Below are 13,099 nucleotides of genomic sequence, written 5' to 3' on the forward strand. Positions count from 1 at the left end.
CCCTCTGCATTCTAAAACACAATAAAGTAAGAAGGGATGGGGAGGGTAAGCCACAAAGGAAGCTGACGTTTATTTCTGAATCTGCCCTACCCTTCTAACCACAAGGCCCAAGAAACTCAGCCTCAGCTGGGGGAGGGGTGGAAAAACCTACCCAACATGTGAAAAACAGGAACAGTGCAGTTTTTTGAGAATGGTGAAAAATGAACTTAGATTTACTTTATATGGTTTCCTTTGTATTGCTAAAGGGAAAGACATTCTCAAACGCTGACATTTTAAAATTAAATTTTAAAACCCAGCTGATAAAGAAAGATAACTTTGTAGTTCTCCACATGCTAGAATTATGTTTATATATCACAAAGTATACAAGCCTCCCAGAGAAACAGGCTCAGAACCCCCACCTCACTTCTTAAGGCTCACACACTAAGACAGGTTACAAGTTTGAAGGGATTTTAAAGTTCATGGAAGATTAAAAAAATATGATTTTTAATTGCCAAGGTTGAAAATTAAATGCCCCAATATCTACCATGTGAATCATTAGCCCCAAGCAATTCAAAGATGCAGTTTAAATCTCTTCCATGAAGACATCTGATGCTGGGACATTAGCAATCTAACTTTGTTTGAATCAGATCCTACCATGAGCTTTTGCTTTAAAATGTTTAAAAGCAAACTAACTCCAGTTCATGATGGTTCCTTATGATGTCCCCTCTGTAAGACCATTTCAAGCTAACAGTAGGCCTACTCAAGTTCTCTACAAAGTTAAAGGAAAAAAGCTCTCATTAGCTACTATACACCTATTATTTTGCAAAGTTAACCTAATAAAGTTACTCATCCAAATAGTAACCTAGAAAAGTAGGTAAGAATGCTTCTTGCTGTACAGACTAACAAGTCATCATCTAGGATCTGTTAGAGCAATTTCCAGATGTCTTGCAACACAAGGTAACTTGCATACACTCAGTCTATCTTCTCAACTAAAGAGAAAGAACACATAACCACAAAGGTCACACAAACTCTGACCCAGAACAAGGGCAGCTCAAGCAACTCTGGGCTCAGGCAGAACAGCACCATGCTGAGTGAAGACACAGACCGGGCGGGCGGGCACACCTACTGATACAAAGAGAGGGATGGAAGAAAGGAGGATAGAGAGGAACAAGTACAGGAGGCAGACAGGCAGCTGATGGCATGCTGGGTTTCTGCAATAGTCTGCTTACAATCCCAAAAGTAAGCCATTAACAATGCTGTCTGTACTACCAGGCTTCTCATTTTAACTGAAACGGTCAGAAGCAGAAAGTGGTCCAGAAGAGGGTAAACGGTACCAAGGCAGGCTTTCTGGATACTGGATCATATGATAAGCACTTAAGGGAACTAGTGATGTTCAGCTTTGTTTAAATATCTGGAAGACTACTACCTAAGTATATATTACATGCAGCTACAAAAAGAAAACCTTGTCCATCAAGTAGAGATCAGCAGAAAGCAAAACATTCTATGTCTATGAGATGGATTCACCTTTATGTTATAAAAGGGCTGCATGAAACATCTGAAAACGTGGAAAGGCCACGGCTTGTCTCTACTAAACATAAAAGACACAAGCAAAGGACTGGCTTTCACAGTCAGCCAGTCTGAGATTCCACACTGAGATTTTCAGGTGAGAATTAATCATACTGTTGTATTGTCCATCCACCGATAAAAAGAAACTTTCTGAACCACTGTAGCATTAAGCCAAAACATTGACCTCCACACGCAAAACACATAAAGATATATATATATATATATATATATATATATATATATATATCCACATACACACACACACACACACACACACACACACACACACACACACACACAAAACCACTGTCTTCTAACCCTTGACAATCACATTTAATCTAAACCTAAGAAGACACACAACAGATAAATAACTTGGCATAGCTTTTCTAATTCTCATACATATTAAAAGTACTGTAGTACTAAATGTCAACGGCACCCTTGGCCATAAGAAATGTATATTTCGCCGGGTGCTGGTGGTGGCTCACGCCTTTAATCCCAGCACTCGGGAGGCAGAGCCAGGCGGATCTCTGTGAGTTCGAGGCCAGCCTGGGCTACCAAGTGAGTTCCAGGAAAGGTGCAAAGCTACACAGAGAAACCCTGTCTCGAAAAGCAAAAAATAAAAGAAATGTATATTTGGTTAAGCCAGGGCAGAATTTATATAAGCTTCTATTTATAGAATACCAATTCTTTATGATATAATTGTGATATCAGACGTGAGTTAAAGATTCTTCATTTAGGAAAGTATGTGTGTGTAGAATGGAGAAGCACCCTTCTATTTCTCCTCTAGACAAACACAGTAGCTAGAAATTGAAACAAATGTACTAAAGCCAAAACATGTAACAGTACACTAAGCACTTGACAAATATTAAGTAACTTAATCCTTAAGAAATCTAAATAAACTAAACACAATTATCCTCCTCTCTTCTTCGGACACCTGCACCAAGAGTAATTTAACGGAAGTCACACAGAGAGCCAATGGCAGGGCCCAGATGGGGACTGGCACCTAAGCTGCCCCTTTCCATTCACAGATGCAGAAAGAAGAAATGAGATCGGAAGCTGGTGGGATGTGTTACGTGAATCCTCCACAGATTTGATTTTTCTAGCTAAGAAAGCAGAGATGGCGGCTTTTCTTTCTGATCACTGAGAATGGTTCCAAGTGAGTTTTAGAGCAGAAATAAAACAGCACACATATCGACGTCTCCTTACCGCCCCAGTTCTTTGGATGTAAGTGTATAGAAATTATTAAAATTCTCCATCTTCATTGGCGTTTGAGGAGTTGTAGTTATCAAGCCTGAGATACTCCGGCAATCGAATCTTCTCCGGGACATGTTTGATGCCCGCCAGGTCTGCTTCTCTGGGCACGCACTTCTGTTACCTGATTAAGGAGAGACAGGAAGAGAGAGGGTGGAACTTAATGTAACTAAGAAAGAGAGACATTATCTCGGGCAGGATGTGCGGTACATCACACAACTCCAAATATAGTATTAAGATAGAAGAAGGCAGACAGTTCTGGTTTCAGGAGCTTACGCTGGTCACAGGGAAAAAACACCAGAAGCAGAAACTGGTACCCCTCCTCTATGGCACCTCAACAAAGCTACTGACTTCATCTCAAAACGGAATTACTGTAAAAATAGTAAGAAATCATTGTTGTAAAAATGGAACGAGGTGATCATTTTTATGATTGTGAACTATCATCCTTTAACGCTACATTTTCACACACCTGTGTAAGTTAGCCTAGCAATGTAACGACTTTGTTTTAACTTCACATGGCCAACAAACTTGGCGGCAAACTCACATTTTGTGAATTATATTACAGCCCTCTGAAATACAAGAAATAGAACTTGTTCATGGTTTGGCCACTTTCCAAAACGAAATCTAGAAACTACCCTAGACCTTAAGAGTTCTTTGGCAGAGACTAATGCTGGCGATGCCATGCATGAAAACTCAGCCGTTTTCCTGGGTCAGTGACGATCATAAATAAATTACCAACTCAGAGTTCAAATCCATATCTGAAGCTCATACTATCTGCAACTTCTGGTACTTTATGTAACCAGTTTTAATATGAAATTGCTATTTCATATTAACTAATATTAAAACTGTATTAAGTTTTACTATCAAACTACTATTTCATATTAACTGAATTCATATAATTATGGTAGACTCTCTGCCACATCTGCCGAAAAAAAGATCAAGAATTATTCTGCTATCATTCGCCTGCAATAGCCCTCTAGACTGTTCCCACTGCCACATGCCCCTCCTCACTTCCTGCTGGAGAGCAACTGTTGTTTCCCTTCATTCAAATGCAGACTACTATCTTCTACCTAGCAAACAGGCAGTGCAATTTTCTGTTCCATTTGCAAATCTGTAAATTGTTTCTCTGTAACCTTTGGTCCTGCAGAAAAACACTTCTCTAAGTAGTTGGAGGCACATCTCCAGGAGTCTAAGAGTGCCCAGTGCTGACAAATGAGTTCCATTCACTCTTCATTAGCTGAGGCCGTAGTCTTTTAACTTCCCTACTGTACCAGTCTGGTTCCTGTGACTAAATCACAAGTCCACTGGACTGTTAATAAAGACAAGGCGCTTACTTTGGCTTACAGTTCTGGAAGTACAAGGCCAAGGAGCCTCAAATGATAGTGGCCTTCTTGCTGGAGAGTCCAGAGAAATCACAAAGCATCACAGAGCAAGAGACAGGAGTGTGTGCACAGGTCTCTTTCCCTCCTTTATAAAGACACTAGGATGCTTCATCACCACGGGGTACTAACCTAAGGACCTTATCTAATCCTAATCACTTCCCAGTGGCTCTAACCACAGACTTCAAGTCCTCACCCTCTTAACACCTCACAATGGCTGGGTGTGGTGGTGTGCACACCTATAATCCCAGCACTCAGAAGCTAAAAGAGTTTGAAGGCTTAAGGCAGGCAGGATTGCTAAGAACTGAGGCCAGCCTGAAGTATACAGTGAGTATGAAGTCTGCCAGGACTACACAACGAAACCTTTTCTTAAGAGGAGAAAAGAAAGGACCTTACAATGGTAATTCAACATGAGTTTAGAAGACAAAATATATTCAAACCCTAACAGCTACCATTAAAGGCCAAACGACACCTTCCTCGTATTTGTTAGTGAAATATTAACCCCCAGTACCTGACACTGAAAGCGTCTTCAGATAAGGCTTTAAGGTGGTGACAAGTTAAAAGAGACAATTAAGACAGGCCCTAACCCACTAGGACTGCTGTCCCTACAAGAAAAAAGAAACAAAAGCACAGAGACAAGTGGCAACACGGGCAGAAAATGGCCCAAGTGGACAGCTAGCTGTCTGGTTTTTGTTTGTTTTTAAGGGTCTCACTATGCAGGTCAGCCTAGAACACTCGGTGTAATCCAGGCTCACCTTGACTAGTTATAATCCTATCTCTCCAATGCTGGGATTATAGGCCTTTGCATGGCATCTGGTGCTCAGTTATCTTCTCCATACCTCCTTATTTCTGAAGAAGTTCAGTTTCACTGGTCACATTTTATTGTCTGAAAAATCAATGCAGGTATCAATTTCGACATTTAGTCAGTTAGGGTAAGGCTTTTCTGTATTGCCTTTAGATTTTAGAATTTTGCACACTTAAAAGTGCATGTTTATGATTACACTTATTCTCAACTCTACAAATATAAGAGGCAGGTCTCATCACTGATACAACTGGGCTATCTTCCAACACTTCTCACCAATCAATCAGAGAGACAAGTTTATGAGTTTTCATTTTTCTTTCATATAGATTTTAGATTCGAGGATGTTTGCCTTTTATAGAAGCTAAAACTAATAAACATTTTATGAATAAGCATTTTCTATGCTCAATTTTCAAGAGGCAATATGATCCTTTTAGGGCAACAAAGATTTATGTTCAATTAAGCATGATTTGTAAGTTTTAAAACACTGCAAAAACCTGGTGAATTCATAAAGTCTGAAATCCACATATTAGTACACTCAACAAAGTTGTACTTTCAAAGATTACTTTTTATCTCACTAAGCATGAAAGTAAAGGCATAAAGGTTCATAAATAGTATGATAAATCAGTGCAAGTGCCATTGTTAGTAAGGTTTTTCAAGGCCTCAAAATTTTCTTTGCATTTACACATAGCTGATAGAATTCATTATCCAAATCATAGGTTAGATCTCATGCAGAGACCCTGTACAACTTCAAGCTATATACTAAATAAAAACCAGTATACTGTTTAACATTACATAGAAAAATACTTGGAGTTTTTGACCAAACTTAGTTTTAACTCTTACATAATGAGTATGTAAGTAACTTTGAAATATATGTTTTTCTCAGGAACATTTAGGAAGACAGAATAAGAACTGGGGGACAAGGAGAATTATGGGAAATGCTGTCCTTTAGGCAAGAGATGGTTTTGCACGTATCAACTCAGAGCTGCTATGGTTACCTGCACAAGATTAAGCCATTAAAAATTCCAGCATGGAGGGGAGAGGGGAGATACTCCCATGGTCCATCCCTGCTGAGGAGCTACTACTAATTGATGACTATTAGAAGAGAGCGTGCCACTTTTCTTTAGGAGTGTGGCCACTGATAGATTCCCCATGCTGATGACCTCATATCCATGCACATATGGGAAGCACTAACTGGACTCTGTAAGATTAAACAAATCAAGGATGTGAAGTTAGAGGGAGATGTGATGGAGTTCTAAGAGAAGATGGAGGTGGGGAGTGGGCATAGATATGAGTAAGATACACTGTATACATGTGTGAAATTTTCAAAGAATAATTCTACACACACACACAGAAAGAGAGAGAGAGAGAGAGAGAAGAGAGAGAGAGAGAGAGAGAGAGAGAGAGAGAGAGAGAGAGAGAGAAAGCTCAATACTGGGACCCTTCAAGAGCCCAAAATGTGACATCCTAGTATACTAATGAAAATTAAGTTTGGCCTGTTATATATGAGGAGGAAAGGAACTTAGTTTTCTTTTTCTTTTTTTAATAACAGGAAGTGAAATGCATAATGATAGTCTAAGCCAGATCTTACTGATCAGCCCAATTAAATAAAGGACTTTCCTAACTGGTCTTTGGCATGCATTAACTTCATACCCTAATGAATTCTCTAACACGCACATGAACTGATGGCCATTATAACGGATGAATACACCACAGGTACTTGCCTGACAACAGATGTAGCCCAAAACAGTGTTGGGCAACTGTAGTTTTCCAAATACAGTTACACAGGTGGGTTTTGATGCTATGACCCATTTCATTATGGCTGTGTATCTCCCAGGACACAAGCTTTGCCTCAGAAGAAGACATTTCAGGAGACCAGATCATAGGCACATCTATGGATTGCTAATACCTGCACTGGAAGCTGTTCAAGGATGCACACAGCTTTCTTGTCTGCCTCCTTGTGCTTACTAACTCCACTTAGAAGAGTTGTCAGTCTGGGTGTTCTCCTATAATGGAGCACCAATGTCATCTCTGTCTACCAAAGTCTCCACAAACGGGGTGCCCGCCATGTAATACACATGAGGGCTCCCAACCAGTTCTGTCTCTCCTTGTATGTCCTAAAATTATCACCAATATCTCACTTTTAATAAACAATCCAAAGATCTTCTCTTCTACAATTCATAGACTTATAGCCAATTCTAAACGAGACTATAACATCTGAAGTTCACAAATTACATATATTTTACTCAATCTGAAATCATTTAGTATTTTATCAGTCTATATCAATAAAAATATCTAAGGGACTTAGTAAATTTGTGTTTCTAAACAATTATAGACACAGTACCAGAAGGCATAAATGCATGACGGAAGATACATGACGGAAGTAAGATTTCAACCGTACACTAGTATGGCGTCCTACCCTTTGCAGTTTCTTCATTAACTCCCATTACAATAATTACAGTAAGAACTCAGATATGAGTCAATGAAGGAAGAGAGGGAAGCGTTAGGTCTGATCTGTGCCTTGGCTGAACTGAATGGAGAGAGCAAGCATGATGAACACTAAACGTCCTTTGAGACCCAGTTGCACTGAAAAGTTACTCACTGCAATATTCCTTTCAAGGGTGTCAAAGGACCAGAGCTTATGAATGTAGAAATTGCAGAACACAATACTGAAAGCATTTAGAAATAAGTTGCCTGCTTTGATTCCTTTATTAGCCCTAGGAACTATAACTTAACATCCTTGGTAGCATGACACCCAATGACCCTGAAAGTTCAGTATACCCATGTTCCATTGCCTGTCATAATTCAATCTCCTATTTTATCTCCACTCTGCTTTACTTCTCTGCCTGAAACATCCTTTCTGCCTTTCCTTAAATGGCTACTTCTCACACATGCCCTGCCCAGCAAGCTTGCCTAAAACCCACAGGCTGACTTAAATGCTTCAAACAGGAGGACTCTTGACATACTCCTTTACTTGAAAATTTAATGTTAGATTGCAATCATATTTTGTGTCTAAAGGACACTTGAGCTAAGCAACTCAAGCATGATGTCCCAGAAGGAATTAAAAAATGTTTGAATAAAGGTCTATAAAAAATAAAACATAGCAAAATGATTTTTTAGGTACATCTAAAGGGATTAGCTGAACTGAGATTCATCTTGAAATTGCAGTATCAAAGCTTTCAACACAGTCTCTGCTTAGTTCAGCAGTTGGCTAAATAAGAAATATTTAAAATTGTTCTTACAGAATTTCAGTTCAAAACAAGGTAGTCACGTGATCCAGAAATGTGAAAAAAATTATTTTTATCATCTATTGTAATGCAAGATTGAAAAACCATTTAGTCTGTACTTACTAATTGTTTCAGTAATATACCACAGACACTTACATGACAATAGATGACCACTTGTTTTCATGTCAGAATCTATGTTAGCTCAGAACATGTTCCTTGAAAGCCACACACCTGTCCTATCCAAAGACTGACACATCAACACCTTCATGAACTAAAAGTGAATAAACATGTCAGGGATGCAACTTCTCTCTTCTACATGGGGCATCAATGAGACCAAATTGCGTCTATGAAAAGATAAACTGAAGATTTACTTATCTAGCATCCATAAAAAAAGAACTTTCTGCTCTGTTGAGGAGGAACCTGTTTCAGTGGCTGGGGACTAGAAAAGAGCACTGGCGTTAACAGATGATGATTTACACGTGGTATGGATTGTACCGACAGTGTTGTACTGTTATGTTTGTCTTTAAATACTCAACAGCAAGCATAATTCAGTAATTTAATCCCCTGAAAATCACAACAGGAAGCCAACTGACTCTAGTCCAACCACTGGGGTATAGTTTACACCAGGGTTACAGTTCCAGGCAAGGAACCCTAGCCTGACCTGGGCCAAGACAGTAATGCCTGCAGCTACCTTTTCCCACCTTCAGAAAAGAATAAGTCCTGAAACTGTGAAGTCGGATGAGAAGATGTTGACAAACGGAAATAATGGTGGGCCAACAATCACTCAGAGGTCATCACTCATCAGATGGAAAATTGGGTTTCTGTTGTAAAATAAATTACCATACCATTTACTAACAGTGCCACCAAAGTACTGTTTGTTCAGTAACTATTTCAATGTAAAATGAATCTAATCCTTAAAGGATTAAAAAGACTTGCCACTTCAGCATTAAAATTTCTCAGTTCTTAAGTATGTCCTCTTTTGGACTAGCTGGAAAGAGCAAGGGGATCGATCAATCAAAACACACTAATTATAAATATTTGAGGACTCATTTACATGTACAGAATAACTAAGTATTAATTAAATGCTTGAGAAAGGGATAAATGGTAATTTAATGAAGTATGCGCTCAAAATTGCAACTTTTATCACAAGAAAATCATATAAAAATATAACTTGTAACTTAATTGAAAAGAGTATTTCTCTGCTTTGAACCCAGTACCAAAACAAACAAACAAACAAACAAACAAACAAACAAAAAAGACCAAAAAACCCACCAATCTTTTTCTAGTAGTCTGGTACAGAAAATATAAACTATGTATGGTTGCATATATAGCCCTTTATGTAGAATGCCAACTTTACATGCATGAAGCCATAGGTTCAATCCCCAACACTGCCATATAAATAGACAATCAAAACTGAGCTGGTGTGGTGTGTAAGCCTTTAATCCCAGCACTTAGGAGGCAAAGCCTGCCAGTTCTACTGAGTGATACTGTCTCAAAAAGCAAAACTCCTTCACAACTGGTCAGTAAGGCTTGGGGTAAAGCTTGGGGTACGGCTCAGCAACAGAGCCAGTGTCAAGATGCAGGAAGCAGGAACTTTAGACACCAGAAATACACACTATAACGTATCATATTTTAGGAAAATTTAAGGGTAAAATGAAAAAAATTGTAATTGATTTCCTTGATCTGTAAGTTTTACAATGAGTCTCTAAAACTGTGATATTTTGACACAGAAATCCTCCTTTATAGCTATCAATTTGCTACAAAACAAAGTGGTGAAAGATGTTTATATGTTCATTTAATACCAGTAAGTTGTTCATTGTTAGTGCAAACTTTTTTTTTCCTTGGAGACAGGGTTTCTCTGTGTGGCCCTAGCTATCCTGGAACTAGCTCTGTAGATCAGGCTGACCTCGAACTCACAGAGATAGGCCACCACTGCCTGGCTGTCAGTACAAACTTAAAAATGAAATTAATTAAAAATATCTGCCATTAAATGCCAGCATTTTTAATAGATGTTATTCACATTGATTAATGAAGTCTCTACTAAAACACCACATCCACCTTAACCAAATTGTAATTTCCTTTTTTCTTAATTTTTTATTACATGCAAGTGGAGAGGTCAGTGAGAGTAGGTTCTCTCTTTCTACCGTGTAGGTCCTGGAAAATCAGGAGTTGGGTTGGTGACAAGCACCTTTCCGGCAGAGCCTTCTCCCCGACCTAGAACTGTAATATATTACTTAAAAGTCCAAGAGAAACTGTCACCATTCTATCCACACACACACACACACAAAAGATTTTCAAATTATTACAGAAATGTTATATTTCTAATTTAAACACACTGTCATGTAAACAAATGCACTTTAATAGTAAACCTTCATTTTAGAAAATTATCTAAAATGTGTGTGTACCTCAAAAAAAAAAATGAACAATTCCTTGAACTATTAAAACTTAAAAAAAAACAAAACTAAATATCAGAAAAGGATTGGGAAAGAAGACAGGTCTAAAACTTGGTCACTAGCTTTTTGAAATATACACAATTTTAAGGCAACGTGATTTTCATTTTTTATGAAATTGTTGAAAACCATGTCTGGGCATCTCCCCCCGTCAAGACTATATAGGTACAACGCAGTACCATGAGAAAGTGAGTTTATATCTCTCTGTAATAAAACTGTGCTCCTTGGTTCAAAATTCCATGTTCCGTACGCCTCCACTTGCGGCAGACCTTGCCGCCCAAGGCACCATCTCTCTCCCTTAGACCTGAAAACTTTAAGAAGTCCACCCGGTACCAAACCTGCCAGCAAGGTTCGGCGTTATCGGGACCACGGAGGTAAACATGACGTCAGCCCAACCCTCCACGGTGGCGAACGTCCTCCCCAGCCCTACCTACGGTTTGAGTAGGATTGAAAGTCACTAGGCTTTCGGACGTCTTTCTTAATTCCAAATTGCAAAGCCGAAGCCAGCGCGCCTCCGGTCCCAACCCGAGCCGCACAGATTCCTAGCCACGGGCCGGGGAAAAGTTTCCTACAACTTAGCCCCACTCCTCTCTCTCCCGAGAGGGGAGCCAACCCAGGCGCTTTTTCCCACGCTAAGGCCGGGCCGGGATAAAGGTCCAAACCGCGGCCACGATGTGGCTCTCCAGTCTTGGGGACGGGTCACGGGAGCACAGAGGGCTCCCCACGCCGGGGCTGACAGCGGCCCACGCGATGGCCCGCCAAGTTTCCCCGGGACGGCGGGCTGGGCGCGACCGCTCGCCGGGACGGTGCAGGCGTCCGCGTCCACCGCACGCCAGCCCGCCCGGGAGCCACACGCCACGCGTGCAGGCGATCGGGCCAGGCCACGCTCCGGGACGCCGGCCCCCCGGGCTCCCCGCCGCGTCCCCGCGCCCCGCACCCCCGACGCCGGCGGACCGCTCGGCCGCCGCAGGCTCTGCCCTCCGACGGGGCCGCGGCTACACAGGCTCACCTCGCTCGCTACACGCTTCCCCCCACAGCGGCTGGTCGCCGTCAGCCAGGCCCCTGGGGTGAGGCGACTCCCGGCGGCGACCGCACAGACGCCGACCGACCGACCGACCCGACCCGACCCGACCCGACCGACCGGCGGACGCTTCTTACAGTTGAGGTTTGAAAAGTGCAGCCGCGTCTGGGGCGCAGGACTTCGACAGACTCCGCCTTCTCGGGCCGAGGAGCCAATCGCAGCGCGCGCGGAGGGTGGGGTCGTCACGTGGGGGGCGGGCCGGGGCGCCGGCCGGCCGCGCGTGCTGGGGGGGCGGAGCCGCAGCGGGGGTGGGGGGAGTGGGCGGGGCCTGGCGGGGCGTCTGGTGCCCGAAGCCTTGGCTGCTGGCAGTCTAGGGCTGGAGAGGGGGCGGGGCCTCAGCGAGGGAGTGGGCGGGGCCTGGGCGGGGCGCCTGGTGCTGGAAGGCTTGGATGCTAGCAGTCTAGGACTGGAGACGGGGCGGGATGGGGCCCAGCGGGACATTTCCCTCCTACAGGGTCCCCGGAGGTGTGAGTATTGGGACTCCAGAGAGGAAAGAAGCTAGAGACGTCCCTGCTGTTTGCCTCTGGGACGACCGATGTCGGTGTTTTAAGTCTTCCTCGTCCTCTTCCTTACCTTACAGAGATTCCAGTTTGCTACCGGTTCCGGACTAGTTCTTGGAATCGCATAACACGACTCAGGGATTTACAGATCCTGGTATCTACTGCTGAGTGTCCTGAGACACTGGCTCAAGGCACTGTAGGAGAGTCCGAAGACGAACTAATTGCTAGTTTACTAAGCTAAGGGAAAGGATGACTAGCTCAACACGCACTGCTAACTTTATTTTTTATTACTTTTTTTTGGCGATGTTAGATTCCATAAAACCCACCAGAGCCTTTCTTATGCTAAGCAAGGGCTCCACCACTGAGTTCCATCCCCAGTTCCCAGGATCAGTTACCTCTTGAAGAGTTAAAAATATTGAAAGTTCTGTGCTAGACACAGTGGGTTTACGTATGTATAAGATCCTGGGTTACTTATGTGTAGTATATACACGTAGAATCTAAGATTGGTGGAAAAGTATAGTTTTAGTAGGTGTGAAAAACTATTGGGGAAAGATACTGTGAGTGGAATCCTCTTGCTTTTAAAAGATCTTAGCAACATTTTTAAGGGGAGCTGTTCTTTCTCTGTCACATTTAACCAAGATTTCCCCAAGCCATCCTTTGCTTTTCCAAACAGTGTACATGCTAAGATACATGCATTTAAAGCATCACAGCCATTTCATAAAGTCTGTCCGTGGTTACTGAGACAGTCCTCGGTATAACACACTGTCTCTGAGCTTTGTCAACTTGAGAAATTGCATCTTTCCAGGGAAGACTAACGTTAGGTTGGAAACAAAGCCACACACTGCAATAGATTTGTCAGGCGTCCAC

General features: G+C 42.0%; 1 protein-coding gene across 3 annotated transcripts in view; it reads right to left on the bottom strand.

Moving 5' to 3' along the window:
• Stk17b (serine/threonine kinase 17b) overlaps window positions 1-11,836 on the bottom strand; it is a 30,865-nt gene extending 19,029 nt beyond the window's left edge. Inside the window, exons 1-2 of one of the 3 annotated variants that reach the window (XM_036173278.1) lie at window positions 11,810-11,836; window positions 2,752-2,920 (exon numbers count right to left, since the gene is read on the bottom strand). In XM_036173278.1, the coding sequence (XP_036029171.1) occupies window positions 2,752-2,873 (122 nt within the window). In that variant the 5' untranslated portion in view covers window positions 2,874-2,920; window positions 11,810-11,836. Of the gene's footprint in view, window positions 1-2,751; window positions 2,921-4,930; window positions 4,987-11,660 lie in introns of those variants that run through there. The other 2 variants (XM_036173276.1, XM_036173279.1) reach the window with 2 other exon arrangements.
• Window positions 11,837-13,099: the final 1,263 nt, after the last annotated feature.

The sequence above is a fragment of the Onychomys torridus genome, chromosome 23 (genome assembly GCF_903995425.1).
Source record: "Onychomys torridus chromosome 23, mOncTor1.1, whole genome shotgun sequence".
Taxonomy (NCBI): Eukaryota; Metazoa; Chordata; class Mammalia; order Rodentia; family Cricetidae; genus Onychomys; species Onychomys torridus.